General features: G+C 47.8%; 2 protein-coding genes and 1 long non-coding RNA gene across 15 annotated transcripts in view; 2 read left to right on the plus strand and 1 right to left on the minus strand.

The window, feature by feature from the left end:
• The window catches only part of HOATZ (HOATZ cilia and flagella associated protein), a 29,009-nt gene extending 24,624 nt beyond the window's left edge, over positions 1–4,385 (plus strand). For 5 of the 12 annotated variants that reach the window (XM_082684311.1, XM_082684309.1, XM_082684305.1 and 2 more), the window contains exons 7-8: positions 2,258–2,331; positions 3,009–4,385. In XM_082684311.1, the coding sequence (XP_082540437.1) occupies positions 2,258–2,315 (58 nt within the window). In that variant the 3' untranslated portion in view covers positions 2,316–2,331; positions 3,009–4,385. Of the gene's footprint in view, positions 1–1,928; positions 2,439–3,008 lie in introns of those variants that run through there. The other 7 variants (XM_082684308.1, XM_082684316.1, XM_082684307.1 and 4 more) reach the window with 4 other exon arrangements.
• On the minus strand, positions 8–6,649 carry LOC309841413. The gene is made up of 3 exons (XR_014299123.1): positions 6,359–6,649; positions 1,789–1,851; positions 8–1,006 (listed from the first exon to the last, which is right to left on the minus strand). It is a non-coding gene; the product is annotated as an uncharacterized lncRNA (long non-coding RNA).
• LAYN (layilin) lies at positions 4,877–26,431 on the plus strand. Of its 2 annotated transcripts, XM_082684297.1 has the most exons (8): positions 4,877–5,999; positions 6,631–6,654; positions 8,995–9,292; positions 14,732–14,889; positions 18,398–18,430; positions 19,040–19,123; positions 21,182–21,278; positions 23,577–26,431. In XM_082684297.1, the coding sequence occupies exons 1-8, from the start codon at positions 5,468–5,470 to the stop codon at positions 23,938–23,940; spliced, it is 1,590 nt and encodes a 529-aa protein (XP_082540423.1). In that variant the 5' UTR covers positions 4,877–5,467; the 3' UTR covers positions 23,941–26,431. The 2 variants fall into 2 exon arrangements, with proteins under 2 accessions (XP_082540423.1, XP_082540424.1); XM_082684298.1 differs by lacking the exon at positions 6,631–6,654.
• Positions 26,432–27,612: the final 1,181 nt, after the last annotated feature.

Genomic DNA, 27,612 nt, shown 5'->3' on the forward strand with positions numbered 1-27,612 from the left:
AGTTTACATCTGTCAAAAATGTTCTTACCTTTCTAGTTCCCTCTTTAGAGAAGCACTTTTTTGGTACTCCCTTTGCCTCCTACCCTCTGGCCTTCTACTGTATTCCCAGATTTCTTCCCTTGAATAAACCTTCTCCTCATCCACATTCAAGTGTGTGTGCCCATTTGCGTCTCTGTGCAGTAGGCCAGGGTACAGCGCTCAGGCAGGACAGCCTATCAGGCCAGAATCCCTGCACCCATTCCCTACCCTGCACTTCCCATTCTGGCCCCCCAGCTCCCTCCCCACTCCCCACACTTAGCCCCCTCATCTGTAGCAACTCAGCAGGTCTCTTAGATTACCAGCTCCCACACCACCAAAGGCATCCCTAAGCTTGTTAAACCTTGGTTCAGGTAGCAAGGGCTGGAACCCCACAGGGAGGGGTTCATAGCCTTATTATCCCCAGAATAATGTTAGAGCAGGAGGAGGCCCACGGTCCAGAAGAGCTGAAACCACCTATCACCAGTTAATCATTGAAGAAGCTCTAAGAAAACAATCTTCCCACCTTTTGTTTTATGACTGAAAGTCCATGTGGCTAATTCAACATTAATTTGGCAAATACATATTTGCATGCTGTATTCAGGGAAGAACAGTTAGAGAGTAAGAGAATGTAGATTCTTCTCTCATTGAGGCTGATTCCCCTTAATGTAATCAAAGTAATACTCTTAAAAAATAAAGAAGTCCATAGCAATTTTTTAAAGTTTTGAACGAAATGAAAAGATCATTTAATCTCCTGGCTGTGTTGTCTATGTAATACTCAGCAGATTAACTTCTTCCTTCTTAGATTATTTGAGCCAGCTTCTAAGAGTAGAGCAAAACTTGCCAATGGAAAGATGCATTTATCTGATTCAAATAATGGGTGAAATCTGGTACTTACACAGTATCAGCAATAAGTCTGGGCCCTTAGGTTTCTGGGCATATTTTTATAGGAATCTTTAGGACATTCCTGGTAACAACTCTGTTGATTCGCCTAAGAGTAAAACATTATTTCACAGTTTGAATGGATGATTCCGTATGTGTTTGCCTAATTCCTTTTGTATTCAACTTGCTCATTTTCACTCCTCTGCCCGAAGCCTTAGATCTCACTCCCTTTCACTGGGACATCTTCCTCCTCTGAGCATCTTATAAAGTTACCATCTGTACCATTCTTTCTGCAAATAACTGTTTACTACAAGTAGCCATATTTTATAATCACTCAACTTATTAACTATTACATTATTTAATTTTTTTTTTTTTTTTTTTTGAGAGAGAGAGAAAGCACTTGAGTGAGGGGGCGGGGTGATGGCAGAGAAGGAGAGAGAGACTCTTAAGCAGGCTCCATGTTCAGCACAGAGCCTGACGTGGGGCGCAGTCTCACCATCCTGAGATCATGCCTGAGCCCAAACCAGGAGTCAGACACTTAACCACCTGAGCCACTCAGATGCCCCTCAGGTATTTCTCACCTATCAACTATACTGCAAGCTCATTGAGAAACTGAGTCCCCCAAAGTGCCTAGCACACTGACTACATGTAGGAATTCAGAAAATATTGGTAACAAAAAAAAATTTAGTTCCAAAAGATAAGTATTAAGATTAGTTCCAAAAGTTCAGTATTAGCTAATCTAGAAGGTGATGCTTTTATACTGTACATGATAAACCTTTTTTCAGTTTTTGACACTATCATAAAATACTTCACTTTTGCCCTCTTTTCCTCCCTCCATCCTTTCTTATTTGCCCAACCCCCCCCCCCCCGCCTGCACACAGAGATACACACCTTTACCATCGTCCTCCAACAGACCTTCTGAGGATAATCCAGATCCCCTTTTGTCAGAAAGAACTAGAAATAGAAAGTGTGTTCATAGAAAGGTTTTGGTATCAAAATGTTTATTGATGTATTATTCCTGTCTACCACAGGAATACTTGCATTTTAAAAGAGGTCTGACTAGAAGGAAAGAAGGACCAGTGGGTAATCCAAAGAAATCAGTCACCCGTGATGATCACAAGTGTGACTTGTGAGCAAAATACATTGTATGTAGGCAGTCTTCTCTCTCGTCACACTTCACAGCACAACGACCACTCTTCCCACCTGCACGTTTATACTTGGCTGCCCAATCTGATGCATGGTCACGATCCAAGACAGTAAATCTGCACTGGGGAAACTTTCAGAAGTTGTTTCCCTGCTGCGTGGTCTTCACAACTACAGAGCTCTGTGTCTTAAAACAGATTCACGTTACTGCCAACAGGAAAGTGATGTCAGAGTCAGATAAGGAAGACCAAGAGGAGGTCAAAGCCTTGGACTAACGTGATCAACGCAAGGGTGAGGATGGCTTACTTAGATCCTGACTTTTGAAACAACCTTCTCTAATAATCAGGACCCTTGGGATCACTTTGTTAAAACAAAGAAATAAAAGTTAAATATGCAGACTTCTAGGAATTTTACCAGTTACTGAATACTTGCGTCTACTTTACTTGGTGGGTACTGCTGGATGTGACGCCACACAATCATCTCTCTCATCTCCCAATTCTGAAACCCCCATTTATCTTATTTTCTTGGGCAGGGTATGTCCAGAACTACTGTATTTGATCTATATTATGAGTAGCAGATAAAATGGGGGTTTTATATGCCCCAACAGGAGTTTTATATGCCCCAACTTGAGACAGTTATTAAAAAATCCTGAAAACACTAAAGTCTTCTCGCTGTAAAAAAAAAAAAAAAAAAAAAAAAAAAAAATCTATATAAAATCCATTTACCAAAACTTGGTTTATTCAGTTTCTGGAACATGTCTGAAGTTAGAAATTAATTACTTCTAGTTCTGCAAGTAGCTGGCTTACTGTTCCTATATCTTAGACACATGTGCACAATGCCATTGCCAACCTCCCTCACTTTCAAAGGTCATTCCCTTTGGTATATATGGGGAAGGAGAAGGTTAAGTGTTTGTCCATTCTGTGCTGTGGAACCAGCAGTCTTACTCAGGGTTGTCTGCTCTGCTCCAGGGCTCCACTGACGCGCCCAGGTCCACTGAGGACCACCGTTCACTGCGCTCTTGGCCCCCCTGCCACTGGACTAACCCCCACCGGATGCAGCTCCCACCCACAGCGCCCACAGAGCCGTGGGTGACCCACCGGTCGAAACTGCATCACAGGGATAAACCAAATTGCAAGGGAGGGGGGAATAGTCTTTAAATGGAAGAGCGTCTGCCTCAGTAACATTCAGGACTCTCGCTAAGAGAAATGGACAGACAGCAGGTATCAGTGGATGACTAGTAGTTTTGCCCATAACACTATTTGGAGAAAAAATGTTTGAACAGAGGGAAGTAGTCAGACCTAGAAAAGGGAAATTTTGAAAATTATAAATTGGCAGTCTCACATCACCACTATGAAGAATAAAAGGCACCCTGATATTGTTATCTGCCAGACGGATAAATCTCTTTTGTAAAGATGGATAGAGCAGACTGTCAAAACCTAACCTTTCAAACCCAATAACTCCCTTTGTACCGATTCCATGCTCACTGGGAAATCTCTTGCCCAGAAGCAGAGCATGTGCTCAACAGACTAATAGAAACATCAGTTTGGTTGATAATATTTCTCAATGTATAAATATATTAGTCTCTTAATTGGGTTTAGGCTTGTCAAATTAAGGATGGGACCCTGGCCCAAGATAATTTTACCAGGAAAACTGGACTGTGTAAGCTACCCAGCCTTCCCCAGTGCACACCTGTCCACACCTGTACACCTGCGTTACCAGGTATAATGGTTGCATTGCTGCCACAACTAACAAGGTGATCTAAAACATTTATTACTGCTCACACACCTGGGGGTGTGGCCGGGGGGTTGGCTGATCTAGGCTGGGCCAGGCAGCTCTGCTTCAAGCTACAGCACCTTGGGCAAGTGTCTGGTGATTGAGGCAGCTCTGTTCCATGCGTCCTCCTCTTTGGGATGTACATGGTCCAGTGGGGTATGAGTTATGTTCCTCTCAGACAGTGACAGAGAAGCAAAAGAACGGATGAGGACATGTGAGGCCTTTTCCACTGTAGGCTCAGATACCTCTGACTTACCCCGTTGGCCAAACAAGGGAAATAATCAAATACAGAGAAAAGGGGTGGGGATATACACTTAGCCCCTTCAGTAAGAAGAATTGCAAAGTCACACGGTACAGGGTGTGGACCCAGGACTTGTGCAGGATTGGAGCTGCTGTTATAATTAGCATATGAGGTTGACCATATGCCTTAACAAAGGCAATGAATGTGCATCAACAGCCAGAGTATCAAAGGGAGAATTCAGGACACAATTTGATTCTCTGGCCCAAGGTGACAGCTTCCCTAAGTTGTAATAGGTGTTGTAATATGGGAAATACATCCTTTTCAATTGTCATTTAGTAGCCAGCTCTCGGCACCCCTTACATGTCTGTCTGCTCCCATCAGACCTTCACAAAACTCTTAAGGTAACACCAAGAGTTCATTGAAACTTAGACGAAGGAATTGCCGGAATTCTACGTAGACTTTAAGCGAAGAAAAGCAGAATATCACATGCCAGCTCAAGTGCTTCCCTCCACATGGCAGTCCTTACTTTGTCTTGAGAACCAGGAGTTTCTAGAAGGAGTGCTTGTTGGATGTGAGATATTCTAATTCAGACATAAAGATGGGCTGTAAAGCAGCTTGCCGTAAAGGTCAGTCCTCACCCGGCCGAGGCTGCTTTGTTCTTCCCTCTATCATCAGCTGATACGAAAACAGATTTCCCAGCCCCAAGCTATATTCATTCATTCATTCATTCCTCCCCCTTGAGAACTGCAGTGGCTCAAGCTGAACCCCAAACCCAGGAAGTCAGACAGCACTTCTGCGGGGATTTGTAGCAATGGGGGGGTGGGCAAGGAAATCAGACCCACCTTCTGCCACTTAGTACTTCAGCTTTTGGACAGGAGGCTCACTTTATTATTTGCGGATATTTGAAAACATTGAGCTCACTGTAAGAAGCAGGTGGAAATAGGAGTATTGTGGCCGTTTCAAAGAGGGAGCCCACACTGAGGGCTGAGCTGGTGAGGAAGGCTTTTTCACAGGGAGCATTCTTACCCAGGGAGACCCTTCTGGAGACCACCAGCCCAAGCCTGAACAATTACCCCTACCCCCCAACAGGTGCCCTGCAAAGGCGGAGGATTATTTCCTTGCTGAGTTCAAAGACACCCTTTGGCTTCGGGCGGACCTACCCTCTTCTCAGCCAGAGCTCCAACTCAGCCACCTGGGCTGGACACTCCACACTGTCCCATAGCTTGCCGGCCAGGGGCACACTGCCCACTTGAGTATCTCTTCTCTGTATCCGCCACTCCTTTCTCAGGGGAGGCCCTGAGCACCCCGACTGCAGCCTATGGAGCCCCAGGGAGGTCTCACCGCCTCAACTCTCCCACTGGCCCCCACTGCAGAGCCAGGGGCTCTGGGTGAACTTGGCCATGTCTGCGAGGCATGGGGTGGAGATGTGGCCCTGTTTTGAGCCACGGCGCTCTCTGCATCAAATTCCAGAGAAGCCAGACTGGGATATCACTCGGGCCCGCGCCCTGGGCAAACGCAGGGTCTCCGTGGGAAGCTCGGAGGTGGCGGGGACGCGAGGGCGGCGGGCAGGGAGCTGGTTCCCCTCCTCTGTTCGCTCCCTTCGCGAGGGCCAGGTCTCTGGCGCCGAGGGGAGGCCATCAGGGGCGGGCCCGCGGCGGGGCTGCCCTCCCCTCCGTGACGTCCCAGAGGGCGGAGGACCGCGCGCTGGCTCCGCGCCCTCCCCGCCTCCTCCGGGTGCCGGGTCCGACGGTCCTCGGGAGATGCGGCTGCCGCCTTTGCATTTGCTGTGCACGCTGCTACGGGCTCGTCCGCTCCACTGCCGTGGCGCCGCGGGGTGCGAGGTCGCACCCGAGCCGGGCCATGCAGCCGGGAGCCGCGCTGCAGGCCATGCTGTTGGCCGCGCTGCTGGCGGGGCCCCGGGGCGCCACCGGCCGCCTGCTGAGCGGTGAGTGAGCGCGCTGGGGCGGGGGCGGGTTCCCGGTAGGGCTCCGCACGTGCACCCAGTGCACCCCAGCTGCTGCGGGCCGTCCTCAAGGCCTCCGCCACTCTTCGGCCCACTGCAGAGGCGAGGGGCGACCCCGCCTCTGCTGGTAGACTCGGCCCTCCTGCGCCCCCTGCTTGCAGGGGAGCCGTCGCCCCGCGGCTCTCAGCGCGGGTCTTTGAGATTCCTGGAATCTCAAAGTCCGTTCCCCGCCCAGAGTTCCGGGCTTTGGGGCACCTAGGCTTGGTGGGGCAGTGGGCAAATCTGCCCCAGGAGGCGCCCCCTCGGCCCGCCCCACTCCCCCGGCGCAGGGGCAGGCTCACCAGGTCTCCTCCAGCCAGTGGGGTTGGGGCTGGGGCGGGGTGGGGGCTCTCGCGTTCCCGGAGACGGCGTCTACAGTGGGGGTTCTGGATCCCCTACGCGGTGGGAACCCAGCCTGTTTACTCCTGGGCTCCTCTGGGGGGAGGATGGCGGGATCCAGCTCTGTTACCAAAGCGCTTGGAGAGGGAGAAAGAAGCCTAGTTAGCGCGGGACAAGCCCCGCCTGACTCAGGGGAATGACTCTCTGCTTCCTTCCTCCTGTCGTGTCACTGCAGCCTCGGACTTGGACCTCAGAGGAGGTACAGTGCTCTGGCTTCTTGCCTCTTCTGTTTGTTCTGCATGTCAAGAGGAGGATGTCCATGTCTCTTTCTCAGGTTTTCCGGCCGCGGACAGACGGCCATGGCGGGGGGGGGGGGGGGGGGCGAAGAATGACAACCTCTACTCGGTTATCCCGGCTCAAGCCGATGGGAAGGATCTGAAGTGTGTCTCGGGCTGGGGGTGGGCTGCGAGGAGGGGGTGGTGTGTGCATCTGAATGAAGCTGCCTGGGTTAGGGCTGCATGGGCTTTGTCCTAGGTCCTGGGGAACCGAAGCCCCCGCCCTTCCCCTTCCTGCAAATGAGAAGAGAAAGACACTTCCTGAAGGAAGGGAACCAGATGCGCTTCAGGCATGCTTCCAGCTCTGGCTCTCTCTCGCATTCACCCGCAGACTTGCCATGTGTGGCCAGACTGGACCATTCAGGAAACCCGTTTAAGGTGTGATGTTTTCCCTTGATAAACAAATGGTAGAAAAAGGAGGTCTGCCAGTCAATGTAACTCCACCTCACGGTATGCCGGTGGCCAGGCAGGAGGTACCTGGAGCTCATTTTCCTTCTGCTGCCTCATTTGGAGCCACCTTGAAGGAATCACAAGAGCTGGGCTGGCCTGGTCTTCTCCCCAGGCAGCACGCCAGCCACAGCCTCTCTGGCCAGTGACCCCCATTCTGTCTGGAACAACGTCATCATGAAAATGTCCTGCTTTTGAGGCCACCTAATTTGCCCATGGGCCAGTCCTGTTAGAGTTCTAGCATTAGCAGAATAGCAGAGGAAGGGAGAAGATGCAAAACTCTTCGAACCTGTTGCTTATTGAGACTTTCCTTATAAAAGCAGTAAAAGAAGTTGTAGAAACAAGACTTCCCAGGAGTCTCCCGGATTAGCTGCATGTGCTCTGGTCCCGTTTAGCCCTGAAAATGCAGTCCACGGTCTGTAGCTTTTGCCCCGGATTCTGGTCAGCGTTGGGAACGATGAATGCTCTCTGGTTCCCTGCATGGCTGCAAAACAAATTAGGAAAATGAGAACATCCCTTGGGGGCTGGGAAGAGGTTCTCAAACCAAAATTCTTCATCCTTTCTCGGTGGTAGCAGTTCACAGCCACAGCCCACAATCTGGCTCTCGCCTTGCGAGGGACTTCCCTTGTTGAGATTTGGTTTTCACTTGTGCATTTGGGTCCAGAAGCATATGCTGTGTGCTTCTGCAGGCTAGGAATTGGCATCTGTTTCTGTATTCCCGGCACCTAGCACAGTGCCAGGCACAGAGCGTCTACGCAGTGCATGTTGATGGAAGGAAGTTCGCACACAGTAAGGCTTCCCGAAGATGCCAGCTGGGGGGATGGGGTATGTACTGGTGAACAGTTTGTCCCTTCTTAATAGAATCCCATCCATTTGTCTAAGATGGCATTCAGCCCTTCGGGTGCCAGTTTCATAAGACGCGTTACACAGGCTCCCAGTGCAGCCTGAAACTGAGGCAAAGTGGGAACTGGGCAGCATAGTTCAACGGTTATAGGCTTGGTTTTGTAATCAGAACCGTGTTCTGACTCAGGTAATGCTACCAATAGCTGTGTGACCTTAGCCAAATTACTTGATTTCTTTGAGCCTTAGTTTCCTCCTCTATAAAATGAGGCATACACAAGAGCTACATCAAGGGATTACTGTGAGAGTTCAGAGAGAGAAAGAATAGATAAAAATGTAAATGCAATTAGCATAGTTTATGTTGCATAGTAAGAGTTGAGTAAACCTTAGCTGTGTCTTTAGACAAGATCCATCACAGCCGAAAACCCCATCGACCTGTTGCTCTTAGCTTCTGCTTATACCACAGCCTGGGCAAAATCTCAGTTCTACTCTACAGGCAAAGGGTTCCAGGATAGAGTAGCCCAACCCCAAGTTCAGAGCATATCTCTTACCTAAAGGAAACACCAAACAGAGAAACCTCCCTCTCAACCACACCACCCCCTGAGTCTTCCCGATGATATGAAAGAGTTCTATGTGGGTAATTTTAAGTGGAGCCATAAATCTTCACCTACCTTTCTTTTATATGTGCTGCCGAAGCAAGCACAACCTACCTTTCTTTCAAAGGATTGTAAAAAACCTTTGCTTTTTCAAGACCCACAATGGAACAAACAAAACATGGAGCCCCCACACAATGCAGGCATCAGAGTTTAAATCAGCGCATCTCCATGCCAAGTGGGTATCGATGTGCTCTGAGAAGCTAAACGACATTACAGAGTCCACAGATGAGTCACTGGCTTCGTGCCTGTGCCACCGGGCATCCCTGCCCTGGGATACTTTTTGGAGTACTGAAATAGGTTGCTTTGTTTTCCCCCCTCCAGGACAACCAGTCTGCCGAGGAGGGACACAGAGGCCTTGTTATAAAGTCATTTACTTCCACGATGCTTCTCGAAGACTGAACTTTGAGGAAGCCAACACAGCCTGCAGGAGGGATGGGGCCCAGCTAGTCAGCATCGAGTCTGAGGACGAACAGAGACTGATAGAAAAGTTCATTGAAAACCTCCTGGCCTCTGATGGAGATTTCTGGATTGGGCTCAGGAGGCGTGAAGAGAAGCAAAGCAATAGCACAGCCTGCCAGGACCTTTACACATGGACGGATGGCAGCACGGCAACATTCAGGTAAGTGTGGAGAACCCGCAGCAGCTCACCCACCTGACGTAACTCAAAAAGGAGGTAGGCTGAACCCACGGTGCCCAGTGCAGGAGGAAGAGGAGAAGGCTCAGCTGGGCAGAGCCCGGAGAGGATAGCACTGGCCAAAGCCGGGAGGCAAAGGGGGTCAGTCAGTCAACCTGGTTCTGTGTCCAACTCCTGTCCCAAGAGCTCTGTCCAGGTAGATGTGGCCCAGGAGCATTGCTTGAACAGAACGTGATGCTTGAAGTCAGGGCTTCTGGCTACCAGCCTTTTGAGTTAGAACCCCAAACAGAGATTGAGGGTCTGTGGAACTAAGACTCTATTAGGGCTCCAGATCCCAGGGAGTGGACCTAGATGGGCCGAAGGAGGACTTAAGGAAGCCTGCATTTTGGAGGACCCTCCTAAACCCACGGCGTCAGGACTCCTCCATTTCACACCTTACTCTGGCACCACAGTGGCCTTGCCATCGTCCCTCCCATCAACAGGGACAAACCCAGCAACAGGGACAAACATCAAAAGATAGCAAAGTTAAAAGGCAGACATAAGACCAGAAAAATGTAACGACGAATTAGGGAGTAACTATCTTTTTACAATAGAGTTGATATAAGTCATTAAGACACTGAAAGTTTATGTTAAGTCAATAAACCCCAAAAGATAAAGAGGTGAAAGACTTGAGCAGTTGAAAAATAGAAAATCTAACAGTAAATGATCCCATGGCGGGGGGGGGGGAGTTTAAACTCTTTATCAACCAAAAGAATGCTAACGAAAATATGGTTTCTACCCGTGTCTACCGATTATGCCAAGCAGATCCACATCTTCCTTCTACGTGCCAGGGGCGGCCCCTCCAGGGTTCTCGTGGGCTTCTCTTCCTGAAAAAAACCTTAAAAAGGAAAGGGAGTAGGGCACCCAAGTGGCTCAGTTGGTTAATTTTAGCTCAGGTCTCGATTTCCAGATTGTGAGATGGAGCACTGTGTCAGGCACCATTTGGGTGTGGAATCTGTTTAGGGGTTCTCCCTCTCTGTCTCCTCCCTGTCTGTGGGCCCCCTCTCTAATTGGAAAAAAAAAAAAAAAAGGAAGGTTAGTGGGATGAACTACAATGCCCACCACTCTAGCTGGTCCCCGGACCCCAGCTGATACTCACCGACATCCCTCCTCTACTCTCCTGTCTAGATTCCCCTCATTCTCTGCTCAAGGAGCCTCCGTGTCTGACCTTGTGGCAGGACCCAGACCCTCCGGGTATGCGAGGACCCAGTCAATGTGCGCTTCTCAGGCTAGAGTGATAGCACTTTCCTGTTTACCATTGAAATTGGGTATGTGAAGACCCGCAGGAACCCTAGTAGATAACAGGTTGCCAAACATATTTCTTCCTGCCCCAAATGGGGAACTGCATAGCTTCTTCCTCCTGTGATTAGGGCCGATTACTTCCTACAAAGATAACCACTGCTCTTCTTGCCTAGTAAACCCATGACATGCCTAGTAAACCCAACTAGATGACCAGCCTACTCCCACACCTCCTTTGCTATACAGTAGGTCCCTTGGTCTGATGAGGTGTTATTTGGCATTCTGGGCCAGTAGATCAAATAATGGGTAGTGGTCCTGACCGAGGCCCTGAGGCAGGAAAGGCAAACCCACACAAGATCTCTGGACACAAGATCCCAGAGTGCCCAAGTGGCAGCATCACTCATAGTATAATAAGTCTTTTCCTATATCTTCTGGTGGAAGTATTTCGCCTTTGGGTAGCGGGACATCTAAAACTTATAGAGCCTGGTATTGCAGAGACAAGAAGCACAAATTCCCCAAGTGGGTCACTACTAGTGATGGTGAGTGAGCAAGGCTACACCTGTTTCCACCCACTGGCTCCCAGACCCACGTGTTCTTACTCTTGAGGACACAGGATGATACAAAGGTCATTGATTCAAAGTGTGCACTGAGTCTTGAAGGACAAAAACTCCTCCTAGCAAGTATTCCCTCTCAGCTAGGGCTTCAGCTATGTTGTCAACAAATTCTTCCATCATTCTTTCAGGCTAGCAACTTCCAGATGGTGCAACACGTGACATGCCTAGTAAACCCAGCTAGATGACAAGCCTACTCCCACACCTCCTTTGCTATAAAGTAGGTCCCTTGGTCTGATGAGGTGTTATTTGGCATTCTGGGCCAGTAGATCAGGGTAGTGGGTAGTGGTCCTGACCGAGGCCCTGAGGCAGGAAAGGCAAACCCACACCCAGGCTGTAGGTCTCTTCTCGTCAAAGGGAATCATTGCCCTTTTCAGAATGGAAGGAGTCCAGTGTAGTCCACTTGCTCTGCAGTGCCAGGTTGGTGTCCTAAGGCTGGTGTTCCTTCAGGGACTTAGCTTTGGTCTCTGCTGCTGGCAGGTTAGATGTTTGACAGGAGCTTGATGAGCCTCGGTGAGAGGAGATGAACACTGTCGAGCCCACACAGACCCTCCGTCCTTGCCACCATGGTTACTCCAGGCCGTAGCTGTTGTGCGAGCACTGGGGCGGCCAGTCCCAGGCTAGCTGACATCAACTGGCCGAGTCACTTGTCTCCTAGCCTGTTTAGTGCCTCTTCCGTGTTAGATGCTTTCTGGTGGTTTTTAACTTGTGATAGAGCCTCACACTTCCTGCCTATTCCCATATGTCTGTTTGCATCACATCACTCTGTCCAAGAGCTCCGCTCCCCATCCCCAGTCTTCTCTTTCTCCGCTTAGCCTCCTGATCAGCTGGCCAAGCTCTTGCTTTACCCCTGAGTCCGTATAGAGTCTAACCTCCAGGAACTTATCTTTTTCCATGCAAGCTGGTTCACTAGGGGCACCATCTGAGCTGGTCCATGGAGAGGAGGTCCTCTTACCTCTTGATCTTTCACGGCCAACTCTGAGTAGGGTCGGCGTGCAGCTGCTGTCCTGTGGAGCCGTACTCCCATACTTGGCTGTCCTTTCCATGAAGCAAACTTGGGAAGCCTTTGTCAGGCATCATAAGGGATTCCCTTGTGCAGGGATAGGTGGACACTGAGGGAGAGGCCTTGGAGCGACCGTAGGAGATGCCGTGCCGTGCTCTGCCTGCTCGTACAGTGCTCTCTGGTCCTGGATAGACCCCTTCCACCTTAGAATGGATCGCTCCTGGGCCTGCCCAGCCCGGGTCTAGGTGTGTCTGACAATGCCTCACTCACGATGGGCAACTTGGATTGCACGGTTTTTTGATGCTCCTCGCCTAGTAGCAAGCCAGGAGTGTTTTGCAAAAGGTGGTTATTTCTCACCTACAGATAACATGACCTTGCTATAGAATCCTAGGGGTCTACATTGTGATTCTCTCTTTGGGGCTTGCCACAAATTCTCTGTGGTGTTTCTTCCCATCCCTGATACCTCTGCTAATAGGATCTCCTCGATCATAGGCCCAACTGGCAAATCCGCTTACACCAAAGTCCAGGACCTGCTTCAGCGTCCTTTGTAGCTCTGGACCTCACTCAAAGCTGGCTGTCCTTCATGCCAGCTGAAATAGGGGCCAGAACATCATCCCCAAGTGTGAAATATGCTGCCTCTAGAACCCAGAGAGGCCTACGAGGTGCTATGCCCCCTCCTTCACATTATCGTGGGATGCTTCAAGATGCAACATTTGTCCTTTAATGTGAAAGGGAGGCTCTGGCCTTCCCAAAAAGTGGTAGGTTTCTAGTAATCTAGAAACTGTGATCTAGATCTAGTGATCTAGAAACTAGTGATCTAGCCTGAAGTGGCAGGCTCTTGAATCTTCACGGAATTATCTCTAACCCCTTGGACACATGAGTGTCTTCCTAAGCTTACCCTGTTCAAGAGCATGTCAGAAATATGGTAGACCCGTGTGATTTTCCACGAGATGTCTAGGGAGTCCAGGCCTCCTCATACCTCACTATGACAGAGGGTTCGAAAATTAGTATAGGCCCGAGGCAAAACCACAAATGTGTACCGTTGTCTATTCCAAATGAACGCAAACTATTTCTGATTCTCCTTCTGATGGAAAATATTATGTTCCCTGGACCTCCATATTAAGTAGCCAAGAGCATGTTAACCTGCTCGAGCAAAGACCCCGCATATGGCACAGCACCTGTAATTAAGGCTTCTACCTAGTTGTGTTTATACTACTCTGGGGTCCTCCTTCAGGGTCTGCGTGGTGTTTGCAGGGGCCAGTCCGGTGAACTAACTAGAGATATGCTGGAGACTCCCCCACCTTGCATTCTCCGATCCTCAAGGGTGGTACTACTTTCTGTCTCCTTCCCCTGGATAAGATACTGGTTTTTATTTATTACTTTGGAAAGGGTTGGGGGGAGTGCAGTTTCAGAATCTTGCACTTGACCTCGTCCACTATTACAGCTCTTACTTCACAGGCTAAGGAACCAATGTGGGACTATACCAGATACCAAACATGGCTGTTCAAGTCATGTATCTGGGGACTGGGGAAATGACCACTGGAGGGGCCCCACCATCAGCTGGTCCTGGGCCAGAATTCCATTGACTCCCTGGCCTCCATAGGCTCCCACTCGAATGGGTAGCCCCGAGGACACTCCCAAGTCTTCAAATTCCAGTGTCACCTTGCATCCTGTGCCCAACAGAAGGAAGCGGCTCAGGTAACCACGCAGACTCTGAAGCCCAGGCTGGAGTCAGTGCGTGCAGTGACCGTTCACAGCATCGGGCTCTCTATGGAATCCAAGGCCTTGCCCTGGCATCCTTCTAGCCAACTGGGTGGTAGCACCATTTATTCCAAGTGTCACTGGATAGTGGAGCTTGGGCTGCACCCCACCCAGGAGCAAGAATGACAAAGACGAGGAATCTAGTAGCAGAGGCAGAAGGAGGGACCCACCTGCCTGATGAAGTGGAAACAACTTAAAACAGGACAAAGACTATGTGGGCCTTCTGCGCCAGTCCCCACCGCCCCCCGCCACCTGTTTTCACGGCCTCTGCATTTTGGAAAGTATTGCTCAGATTGCTGGCATTTTCCATTTACTTCCCCCGGGCTAGAAAGGCAGTCTTGACGCTTGAAAAGCACAAAGAGTTGTGAGCCAGGCAAGCTCTGGCTGAGATAAGCCAGGCCTCTTCTTAGTGCATCTAATTTCTGAAACAAAGGGAAACAAAAGCCAGTTAGGAAAAGGCAGGGAATACGCTCTCCCAGACGGGCCCTGCTCGCTGCTGCTTCTCATAATTACTCTGCAGATACCATACAGTAATATATTCCTCCCTACAAAGAGGTTGTGGTGAATGTCAGATGATTGATTGTGATGTCCATGTTAGAAAGCACGTGATTCTATTTATTGGCAGGACTTCAATTTCTGCCTCTCTCTGTGTTGTCTTCTGAAGCAGAGTCCTAAGTTCGGGGCTCTGCAGAACTTGAAAGGAAAATAAAGGTTTTGAAGTCTTGGGGTTTCCTCCCCCAGTGGTCTCCATTGTTGACCCCTTTCCTCCAGGAACTGGTACGTGGATGAACCTTCGTGCGGCAGCGAGGTCTGCGTGGTCATGTACCATCAGCCGTCGGCACCTGCTGGCGTCGGGGGCCCCTACATGTTCCAGTGGAACGACGACCGGTGCACCATGAAGAACAATTTTGTTTGCAAATATTCTGATGGTAACGAATCCCTCCCCAAGTCATACGGCTGAATTCTCAGCTTCCTCTCTTACTTCATGCACAGCTACTAGTTCCCAGAATTTGTTACAATGGTCTCTGAGAAAGCTTGTTGCAAATGCATGGCTGGGGAATGCAGTCTCAGTTCCTTACTGAGGCGTACTCCTAGCAAGGAAGAGGGGGATCTGATGCCAAGAGAAGGCATAAAGAAAGGAAAGGGCCTAATTTATGTATGACAAAGTGAGAATTATGAGAAGCGCAGGGAACAGAAAGCCCTCTAAGTGGATGATCACAGATTCTTATTCTTACCACATGTGAGGATGGCTGTAGGAACTTGGGAAAAAGAAGGAATGTGAAAGGAAGCTGGCCATTGTGCTTAGGTTTTCTAGCAGCTCCGTGACATGATTTTCTGAGGCTTTAAGGAGATGATGGAGTCCCTCAGTTTCACTGGTAGTGGACAGACAGCAGTCACCTTAAGGAACAGGCTTGAACCACCCTCTCGCTATGCCGTGCAGGTTCAGCTGAGGTTTGCTTCTCGATCTGTTCAGTACTCTGAATTGGCTACAAGCCCGCAGTCTCACTCCACTAAGGTTCCCAAAACGCCTCCTCTTCACTGAATTAGATCTAACCTTGAAGTGAGTTTTGATCTGTCCCTGAAGTTTCTCCGATACCCAAGCCAACTGCTGGGTCCCAGACCTACACCGTTTCCTGGCCAGTATAAAATGACCTGTTAGCTATATCTAGTTAAAAACTAAATACTCCTAAAATTGTTTGAATTTAACTGTTTTTGCTATGATTTTTGCTGCTACAAGGTGCCCACCCCCCTTCATCCTTTCCTTGTGCGCATTGTGAGTTGCCCAGCTGCTGGGCAACTTTTCCCTGTGCTTGGAACTGTCCTACTCCTTCCCAGACAACTCATTCTTACCTGGGGGTTCGCTCTGAACATCATCTCCTCTCATAACGCAGCCAAGTACAACAGGGATTGTGGATTGGAACCTGGACGATGATGATGGTTTCCGATAAAGGGCAGTATTGGGACGATTGGCAGAGTTTGAATAAGGTCTGTAGATTAGGTAACAGACTATCAATGTTGATTTCTTGGTCCTGATTACTCTACTGTGGTTGCATAAGAACCTGACCCCCACATCTTTTGAAAAACATATTGAATTAATTAGAAGTAAAAGTAACCAAGTCTGTAAATTTTTCTCAGAAAAAAAGTTACACATGTGTCTGTATGTGCTTTTCATACATATGTGGGTGTATACGTAGATATAAATAAAAATATAGATCCATAGATATAAATAAAAATATAGATACATAAACATAAATATAGAGAGATACAGAGAGAGAATAAATAAATGAAATACAAAATCGTAACATTTGGGTGAAATATATGGGCACTGTGTACTATTTTAGCAAATTTTCATAAATCTGAAATTTTTCAAAATAAGAAGTTTCCTTTGGGAAACCTCCTAGGGGCCCCTGAAAAACAAGTTAGGTTTTCCTTCTAGGAGGATTTTAGCACTGAGCACACACAGTACCTTAACTCCCTGTTTATAAGTTTTTCCCTTTCACTACGTGGTTGGCCTAGAGACATACATGTTTGACCAGTTCGTGCCTGTGCTTGCTGGGCAAGGAGAGGGACATCCAGTGCCGTTCCAACAAGGAGGCACACCATCTGTAATGGCAGAAACGCTGCTATCTATGATAGCACACAGAATAGCATCTAGAATAGATGTATCTGGCAAAATAGAGGGCAGGTCTCTCTGGGCCAGGGACTGGTTGAATAACGTCTAAAATAGGACTTGGGCAACATGACTGCGTGGAGTGGGCACGTGCTGGCCAGATCTGAACCCCTGCTTGCTTCTGGGGTCTGCTAGGGGCATAGGTGTCGTCAGTGAAAATCAGAGACAAATCTTCTGAGGCGGCACAATGCAGGGCATCGCAGGGGCTGATGGTGATGCTGCATCAATGTGCCGTGTTCAGTGCAGTATTCACGGTGGACTGAACTGTGGAAGGACAAGAAAATGAATAGGTCGTGTCATGTTGTTGAATATACTACATGTTATAGTGTCCTATCGAAAAATTACTCTCTGGGATTCTTAGCCTGTATTGCGTATGTTCTGGCCATCCTGCAGGGCCTGAGAGCCAGAGGGGGTGAGGGCTGTTCTCATTTGCTATTGTATCACCACAACCTAGCACAATCTCTCTCCTTACAATGTTAGTTTTCGCTTGTATTGATTGGGTTCCAATTCCAGCCCAGCTACTCACTAGCTGTAAGATTTGGACAAGTTACTTAATCGCCTGGTACCTCGGATACATGGCGTACAAAACCACCAGAATGATTGCCACTGGCTCATCAGGCTGTTAGCAGGGCAAATCGTGTTCATTTTTAGAAAACACTTAGAACATGGTGATGTTTCTGTCATATAGAAGCACTATATAGGTGGGCTTTTAAAAATAAATAAATAGGGACGCCTGGGTGGCTCAGTGGGTTAAGCTCCTGCCTTTGGCTCAGGTCATGATCCCAGGGTTCTCGGATCGAGCCCCGCATCGGGCTCCTTGCTCAGCAGGGAGCCTCTTTCTCCCTCTCCCTCTGCCTGCCTCTCTGCCTACTTGCGATCTCTATCCTTCTGTCAAATAAATAAATAATCTTTTTAAAAAATAATAAAAATAAAAATAAATAGATTTGCATCACCTTTGCACGTGCGCGTGCACACACACACACACTCTTATGGGAAGAGGATTGAAAGTTTTCCTTCAGAAGCTTCAGAATAGCCTTAGCATCCTGACCTAAGGACTGTGAATTCCAAAACGATGCCCTTTAAGGACCCCATCCTTATGAAGCCCAGAGCATCCGATGAGCACGAGAGATTTGCTACCAGTTCCTTAGGGGGATGCACTCCCAGCCCAAGGGGAAAATATTCAATGTAGATTATCTGTACAGCCTGATGGTCTTCAGGCTCTCGAGACATTTGAAATGACTCGGGTTCTAGAACTCCAGCGTCCACCGTGGGCAGGTGGACACCCCCCACCACAACCATGCCCACTTCCGGGAGATCAGTGTTTGTTACTCTCTGAAACATCCCCAGTGGGAATTGTTAACATGTCTTTGATAGCTTTAAGATAATCCAGGCCTGAGTGTCATTGGGAAGGGGTCGGGGTTGCTTTGGACCTAGATTAGCCCTATGTTGATAAGGGTTAAAGCGGAGTAAGGGCACATGGGGGTTCATACCACTCTTTCTATTTTTGTGTATTTTTTGAAATTCCTGTATTTAAAATTTTAAAATACTTTTTTAAAAAATACCCAAATGAAGCTGGGGGAAGGCTAGTCTTGCTACAGGAATGATGCTTTTGACTTACTAACCCAGATCTTGGCATCTCGCAGCACTAAATAAAGTTTATCAGATGACTGAGGGAGTAAATAAGGGGAGGCCATCATCTGGCCAATTTCATCCAGATGGCATGGAAATTTAGTTACTATTTTCGTGTTTGTTTCTTTCTACCGCAGAGAAACCAACAGCTCCTTCTACAAAGCCTGGAGGTAAGCCTATCATTTGAGATTTGGGCTAATTTGGGCTGTTTCTCAGGCCCCTTTTATAGGTTTAGAACTGTATGTTCTTCAGATTTGCCAGCAGGAAGAGGGCTGGTGGGAAGTCAGACCATTTGGAGGGGTGTACGCCACACCAGCCCCGCCAAGTAGTTCATTAATCTCCCTGGAGTTGCCCATTGCTCCCAAAGCTGAAAAGCAACAACCACAAATTCAGTTTGGGATGAGACTTGTCACTATTGACTATGAAAGGCATAACTCGATCTAATGAGAAAAGGAGTGAGCCACGTGGATAATTGATGGGCCTCGAAGTGAGTCATTGGCCCTGCCCTTTGGTATCTCTGTGTTCTGTGTGCTTTGATGCCAGGCGCCTGCTGTCTGTTTCAGGACAGGCTTCTTGGCAGTGAAAATCTCACCAGGAAGGTGAAGACGGTTAAACCTGGAGGCCAGCAAATTCAACCCTTTACTTTTCTATCTTTATAAATGGCCTTGGTCAAATTGCTACTACTTTCTCACGTCCCTCTACAACCTGGTGGGACCTCAGAGACCATGTGGATCGTGAGGTCTTCTACCGTGTTCTCAAGTCCACTTGTCTGTTTCCAGATGAAAGAACAGAGCCAGCGACACCCATGCTTCCGGAAGATACGAGGAAAGAAGATGCCAGGGAGACATTTAAAGGAAACGACAGTATGGACAGAACCCTCCTGGGGAAAGTAGATGGTGGGACCCTCTTGATCACAAATTACAGAGGGTTATGATCTCTACTTTGTTCTTTCCCGCAGTTATTTTAAAAATGAACTAAACGGGGCATCTGAGGCTTTGCAGAAAGGGCATGCTGAGTTGGAGACCATCTGGGAAGCCTGGGGAGAGTAGACCGGCCAGTAGATGAAATGATGGCATGAGGATGGGGGGTGGGGGCCGGGCACCCAGCAGTCCTGGGTCGGGGCAGGGTCCTGGGCGAGCGGCTATAGAGAAACAGGCACAGAAAACCCCAGGTAGACAAAAACATTTTACAACACAAATCATAAAGGATCCAAGAAAATGGGTGATAAACCGGGGTGCTAATGGAATTTCAACCTCGAGCCTCCCACCTGGAGCATTAAGAGAGGAGATCTGGGATTGTGTCCCTGGACAGCATTTAGAAAAACACGTCATTTCTCCATGCTATAGTGTCCTCTTTTGCATAACAGAAGTAATGGGGCGTTCCTCACCTGTCTGAGAGCATCACCATGGCCCTGAAATGAAATAGGATATTGTAAAGCTGTGTTTCTGACACCAGCTACCCCAACTTAGGGCAGACCCCACAGGGGAAGAGCTCCATCTAGATGAGACTGCCCTCCCTGCAGACATCAGTCACAAGTTCAGGGCTCCTCAGGCCATTCCCACTTCTGATCAGCTGGCTGCAAATCCAGAGCGTGCCCATAACCCCCTCAGTTTTGATAACTCACTAGAACAACTCAGAGAATTCAGGAAAACACTCTATTTCAGCTGCATTTCATTGTAAAGGAGCTAAATCAGGAGCAGCCCCCTGACAAACCAAATTGGGTAATGTCCAGGAAGGTCCCCTATGGGGAGGTTCTGCATCCTCTCCCTATGGACTTGAGCAGCATCATCACCCTCCTGGCACATGACTGTGTCCACCACCCAGAAAGTCCCATTGAGCTTGGTGTGCAAAGACTTTGGTGCAAGGAAACAGCGTATAATACATAAACACTGAGGTGTTCTTACACAGGCATCATTGATACGGTCATTGGCCATGTAATTGAACTCAATCCCTAGTCCCCCCTCCCTCCTAAGACATCTCCTCACCATAGACTCTGATGTGGTCTGATGGGGCTCGTGAATAACAGTTACTCCTATCACCTTAGAAATTCCAAAGATTTAGAGCCTCTTTTCCAGGAACTAAGGACAAAGGCCAGTCAAATATTTTTTTTTTATTATACAACAGATAAAATGTATTGAAAATGCATTGGAAAAAGTACAAAAATGCTGTGCAGAGATGGGTGGTGTTTTCATTGTTCATTATTATCATGGTGGCATTTAAAGTGGGTTTTGTTTTGGGCCCTTATGGTGTGGGGGTGGTTGTCAGGTTTGCAGCCTCACAGGAAAACAAAACAACAACTTCTAGAAGGTTGGGAACATTGGACCAGTGGAGTAAGGAAGGGGTCAGCCGCCAGTCCTTGGTTCTTCCTAAAGGCAACCATGACAGAAAATTCTTCGGTTCTAAGTCTTGAAGGACAGGAAAGGTCAGGATAGCAGGCCTCTGAATGCCCTCCACAGTCACTGCTCTTGGCCCCAACTGGATCCAATTAGCCTTAGTCAGATTTGTTGGGAAGGTTACAGTCTGATTCATGTGTTTCATGTGACCTTCTCTTTCCTGGTAATGGCACTGAGACTAGCTTCTCCCTCACTCCCTCCCTCTTCCCCACCCCACCTTGGGAACTACCACTTCTGTCCTTAGAGCCAAAGACATCAACACTGCCCAAACAGCCCCTGCTTTTTTTTAAGGGAGATTTTAAGGGAGTGCTATTTTGCAAGAAACTCCAACATGTAAATTTCTTTTCTCTATTACTTAGGGTCATAGGACAGGTAGAGAATGCTCAGTCACGGTCTGGCTGACTGTACACATACCTCCTTCCAGGAGCTCGCTCTTTGCAATACTCCGTGTTGGCTATGCTTTTTTAAGCCTGTTTTGATGTTCATAAAACATCACTAATACTGATACTAATATGGTTTTCTTTTCAGAATCTTCCTTGAATCTTGCTTATATTCTAATCCCCAGCACCGTCTTTCTCCTCGTGGTCATCACGGTTGTCTTTTGGGTTTGGATCTCCAGAAGGAGGCAAGTAAAACCTTCATTGTGTCAACCTGGTGTCTTCTGGACTCTTGGAGATTTGGACATTGGTCTTTTTGCTTCATGAAAGGCCACAGCAGCTCCAAGATAATTACCATTGCAGATTGGAGAGTGAATTCTCTGGTGGCCTCCTGGCATTCAGAAGTACTAGGCATTTGTGCTTAGTTGTGATTATGAGAGTGGTCTTACAGCCTTTAATTTGTGTGTGTGGAAGCTTTCAAATGACGTGAGGAGTGAAACAGTTATTCGCCTCCTCTTTAGCCACACATCGACCAGCAAGGTGCTTTCGTGACTATAGGCTCTCACTCCAAAGATGTTTGTTAGCTGGGCGAAGGAATAGGGAGCCACTGAAAAATGACTCTCCCAGAGCCTTCTGGCAAAGATCTGAAACTGAATCCCTTTGTTCAAAATGAAATAGCTAAAGCCTTTTAGTTGACTTTGCTTTTCACTGACTATACAAATTCAGATTGCTGCAAAATAGCCACACTAAGTGGCCTAGATCATCTCTGTTTATGGATCGTGTGCCACCAGTTTTGAGGTTCCCACCGCTCTTCTCAGTTGCCTTTTTACTCCCCAGAATCATACAGACATGGAAACATGAATGTATCATACACAGAACGAAGCTGGTCTGCCCATTTTACAACAGGAAAACTGAGTTCCAGTTGAAGATTCGATTCCCTTTGATGACCATTGTATGATGAATTAGTAAGATTTCAACGCACAGTTGACCCTGGAACAACACGGGTTTGAACTGTGTGGATCCACTTATACATGTTTTGGGTATTTTTAACAAATACCGTATAAGTCTGTAAATGTCCTTTTTCTCCTTTATGACTTTCTTAATAACGTTTTCTTTTCCCTCACTTACTTTATTGTAAGAACACAGCATATAATACATATAACATATGAAATATGTGTTAGGTGTCTCATCAGAAGTAGGCTGCTAATGGTTCCGTTTGGGGTCAAAGTTACAGATTGTCATCTGCACGGGGTGCAGGGGGAGAGGGTTGTTACCCGTAATCTCCTCACTGTTCAAGGGTCAATAGCAGAAAGTGCTTCATTTAATTATATCTTCCTTATAGGATTATCAAAAGAATTAAAACAGTTAATTCATGCAGAATAGGTATATAGGAAGCACTCAAAAATGTTAGTTCTTACTATGATCCTTTTTATCAGTTAATTCATGTTGATCTAAAAATAGAATTCAGTTTAAAAAATAGGAATACATTTCCCAGTTACTCACTCTGCAGTTGTTTTCAGTTTTTTTGGTTTTTTTGTTTTTCCCTTTCTTAGTCTATTTAGCACCTCACCAGGATTTGGGAATTGTGACTCTGAAGCTGGAGTCTATCTCAGGGATTTTTTCAGGGGTTTTTAACCTTTTTATGTCACAGACCTCTGTAGCAATTGGGTAAATCCTATGGACCCCTTCCCAGAACAGTATCTCTAAATATATAAAATGAGATAATTCTGGATTGCAAGGGAAGCAATTGTACTGATAAAACAATTTAGCAAAATATTTCCAAAAAATAAATGTGATTCGGTAATACACATGTTTCTTTACTAATATTTCTTTATTTAGTGGTGGGTATAGTTAGCATAATTTTGCGGTAGAGATGAGTATATCTATGATAACTGTGATGTGATGTGAAAAATCAGTGATTCTGTTGGCGATCAAATCAAAGATATTGCTAATTCTACTCCAATTTATTACCTATATTTAGAATTGAAGGCAGGCTAACTTTGACTTGGAGATGAGTTTTTAAAAATGTGATATTGTTGGGGCACCTGGGTGACTCAGTGGTTAAAGCCTCTGCCTTTGGCTCAGGTCGTGATCCCAGAGTCCTGGGGTCGAGCCCCACATCGGGCTCTCTGCTAAGCAGGGAGCCTGCCTCCTCCTCCTCTCTCTCTCTCTCTCTCTCTCTCTCTCTGCCTGCCTCTCTGCCTACTTGTGATATGTCTGTCAAATAAGTAAATAAAAATCTTTTTTAAAAAATTTGATATTGTTCCCCATCCAATTTGATCCATGGATGCCATGGGAGCTCTGGGGATCCCAGGGCAACCCTTTCTGTTCTATGCTGTGGCAGAAGCGAATGGTAGATAGGCAATCTCTTTCCTGTTTTGGTACCCCCCACTCCACCCCAGAGCCCTGACCCATAAGTTCCTGCAGGTGAGAAGGGCAGAGTCATGCATGACTCCCCCAATGTCTTCCTCGTCCCGAGCAAGAGACACCGGGATTTTCTCAATCCCCTCGTCTAAACTACTCAACGCGCTTTTCTTTCCTCCTAGGAAACGGGAGCAGCCAGGCTCCAGCATGAAGGAGCCGCACACCATCTGGCCCTCTCCTCACCATGGGGACAGCCCAGACCTCGAGGTTTACAACGTCATACGAAAACAAAGTGAAGCCGATTTAGCTGAGACCCGGCCAGACCTGAAGAACATCTCATTTCGAGTGTGTTCAGGCGAAGCCACTCCCGATGCCATGTCTTGTGACTATGACAACATAGCTGTGGACCCCTCCGAAAGTGGATTTGTGACTCTGGCGAGCTTGGAGAGTGGCTTTGTGACCAATGACATTTACGAGTTCTCCCCGGACCGAACAGGGAGGAGCAAGGAGTCTGGATGGGTGGAAAATGATATATATGGTTATTAGGACACATGAGAAACACTTGAACGAACGGGAATGGGAAAGAAAAAGGGAGCAAACTTCTCCTGTTTTCTATGAGGAGAAGACTCAGAAAGTCTATGAAAATCTCCGATCAGGTCGTGGAGATGAGCATGTGATCTCCATTAGCCCCTGTTGGATCCCCAAGTTTGGCCAGATCCCCTATCCCCGACTCTCCCCCAGATCAACCTTAGGAGAAAGCCTTGCCCGTGGTCAGGCATGTAGTAGAAAATACCAGTTGATGGGTTACTTCTGACTTTCAAGGGACCGTGCTTTCCTTGGCAGGGAGAAGGTTGTGGCTGCGGGACTCAGGAGTCCCACCTCTGGGTTCTCTGTTTCTTACTCTGTATAGCAGCACGTATAATCACAGCAAGACAGAAATTACTGACTCTTTGCAAAGCCCACGTCCTCTGGCATCGGGCTGGCCTGTGTGTCGGTAATTCTAAGGTCCGTTTTTTTCAAAGAATCAAATCCAATCAAAAGCAGGAAGCAGAATGTTAGTCTGTCTGTGTCTACAGCCCTTCCTCTGCCTGTGGCCTCAGGGGACCTCTTTTTCTTTCTCCTCACATCCAAACTTGGAAATAGCCAACTTGGAAATATTTGACAAACTGGGACTGAAATCCCCAGTCTCGGCTTCCAGGCGCCGCTGCGTGCCCAGCCCGGGCCGTGCTCGTTACGGAGCTGGTGTGTGTGTTCGACCCAAGCACCAGCACAGCATTGCCGGTGACGGTCCCCACTCCTCCTGTTTGTCGTAGGGACCGGCCTGAATACTCTGGGACTCAGGTCCGCAGCAGAGTTTCTTGGCCCAACACCAGTTGTTTACACGTTGAAGGTCTAAGGGCTTCTATCTTGTTATTTTAGGCTTTCTTCTCTATCTTATTTTCTCACAGTTTGTCCTTTTGCCTCATGTGTGGAGCCTGGAACGAGAGAGAGTTAGCTGGTTTGGGTCCCAGCAGCGTCGCCTGCCCAATTACCCGCCACAGTGGGGCGGAGAGCAGGGGGTGGACGACAAACACGTCACTTATGCCTGCTTCCAGGAAGTGCATTTTGTGGACTTACAAGATTTTTTAAAGACTTTTTTTATTTATTTGACACGGAGAGAGAGCACAAGCAGAGGGAGCAGCAGAAGGAAAGGGAGAAGCAGGCTCCCCGTGAGTGGGGAGCCTGATGTGGGACTCGATCTCAGGATCCTGAGATCATGACCTGAGCTGAAGGCAGACCCTTAACCAACTGAGCCACCCAGGTGCCCCGACTTACAACACTTAAAGCAAAAAGAGTGACCCCATGGTCTGAAGGACTGACTTGTTTGCTGCTCCAAAACATCGAAGTTCCATAATTGGGCTTCAGATGTCCCGACTCTGTAATCTGTCCGTTTAGCTCCCCCACCCCCACCCCGGGTCCCCCTCCTCAGGCCCCTGTGAGGCTGCACCTCCACCAGGACAGGGATCCTGTCTGTCCCATCAGCATCGAACCACCTACACCCAAGACCGCATTTGGCACAGAGGATTCAATGTTTGTGGAATGCATGAACAATTCATTTTCAGGTCCACGTAAATTAGCCTAGATATGTTAGCCTAAACGTTTGTAGGACCCTTTGTTCACACTCTGCCTGAGTTGGGGAGGTCAGGGAGTTATCTTAGTTTAAAAGGCTTTCCTTTCGCCTAGGAAGAGGGAAGCGTGGTAACAAACAAGCTGGTAAATGGCATTAACAACATCCTTCATGTCACTGAAGTTGGTAACCAAAGGGTTAATGGGGCTAACAAGCCCAGCTGCAACTTTTTACCCAGGCCCCTTCTATTTGCCTTTAAATTTCCTGGCTCTGAGCCTCCTTTGGGGAAGGTAGAGCTGAGGCTGGTGCGTTGGGCTCCTCATCTGGTCGCTTCAGAAGCCGTTTCCTTGTTGCCAGCTCGATGGCTCAGTGATTATCCTAGAAGTGCCTCAGGCGACAGACCTGGGTTTGGGTACAAAGTTGGCGAAGCCGCCTGGAGCTCCCCGCTCCTGGTTCCTCGGGCCCCAGCCGGGAAGGGGAGTCCAGCGACCGTCCAAGCGGCTGCCGAGGCTCTTGGTCCTCCGGCATCGCAGGGGCCGCACCCCAACTGGGTACCTTTCGGCACCAAATGTAACTCCTGCGGCCGGCGGCTAGTCTGGGGCTTGGTTTGGATGGACGTCTCTGGGTGAATACTTAATGTGCGGTGGCACGTGACCCTGTTTCTTCCGTTTGGTTCATTCGATGAAGCTCGGACTTACGGGCTGGCACCGATGGGGCTTCCTTCAGTGTGTTTGTTGTTGCAGCTTTTGGCATCTTTGAATAAGAGTAGCTGTGTTCTGACTGGGATATGCGAAACGACCATTTGATCCCCATGCGCAGCCCTCGGGGTTGTATCCTCTTACTAGGTTATTATTATTATTATTATTATTGCAATACCGCTTGGCCACCATATTTATGAGACTCCTAAGAAAAATGACCAATAAATAACCCCTCTTGCAATGGATTTGTTTTATACAAAGATGATACTTAGAGATTGGGGCTTGAATATTTTGTTTGCCTCTTGTTTGTGTATTTGTGTGTGCGTCCATGGACGTTGTGGATGTGAGAGGTTTTCCTCTTTCTCTGGACAGTCTTGCTAAAACTTGTTTGTAAAAGCGCTCCATTTGGTTGGCTTAAAGGCTAACGCTTGTTTGTAATAATTGGGCATTCTAAAACTCAGAAAAATGGAAACTAAACCAAACATTTCTCAAGCTTATGTGCCCTAGGAAAATGTTTGATATTAAAGCTAATTTCGGCTTGATGGTTTCATTAAAATGGAGCTGTCTTCAGAGCTGTCAGCAGTAGACCTAGAGTTTCTGTCCCACCAGTTCCTTGTATTTGAGTTTGTTTCTGTTTGGTTGGTTCGTTTTTGTTTCAGAGAAGAAGTACTTTGATGCCTCATGAAGTTTTATGGGTGCTCTAAGAACTAATAAACAAATGTAAATGATAATAAATGTAATTAAGACTACTGGAAATAATAAGGGAAACAACTCTTTGCAGGGAAAGCAAGACTGGTAGTTCAAAGAGGGAACACTTACGACAAACTAGAATGTAAAAAGGAAACTTGTAGAAGGTTGGAAGCGGGGATCTTCAGGAAGGAATTCTGGGTGTGGTCAGGACTGATGAAGAGTATGGAATATATATGGGAAAGCCTGTCTGGGAGTGATCAACACTTGGGGAAGAGAAAGGAAAGTCAGAGCAGATCAGGCAGCTGTTTGGGCAGTTGATACCATATCAACCGAAGCCTTAACCGATTCTCTGAGGAGTTCCAGAGTGGGATTACTCTTCAAACCATCCCCAATGAGGTCAAAAGGCCGGGGCTTCTATAATAGTCATTGGATGTGACCAGCTGGGAAGAGGGCATGACCTTGGCAAGGCAGCTGCCTTCAGTTAAGGCAGTTCTGAATGGTCTCTGAGAGTTGAGGGCTGTTGGCTGCATTCCCACAGCTGAGAGCTCTTCATTCCTGATGGCAATTCTGATCAGAACCTCATATATCAACATGGAAGATGACAGGGAGGGGGAGAGAGACTGCATAAGCTGTTTTCCAGTCCTCTTGTTGGAATGGATGAGTTTTAATATCAGAAGTACACTGCTATAAACTGGAGCTTGGTTCTTCTCCCTGTGGAAATGA

This window comes from Mustela nivalis, assembly GCF_964662115.1.
Source record: "Mustela nivalis genome assembly, chromosome: 9".
NCBI lineage: Eukaryota > Metazoa > Chordata > Mammalia > Carnivora > Mustelidae > Mustela > Mustela nivalis.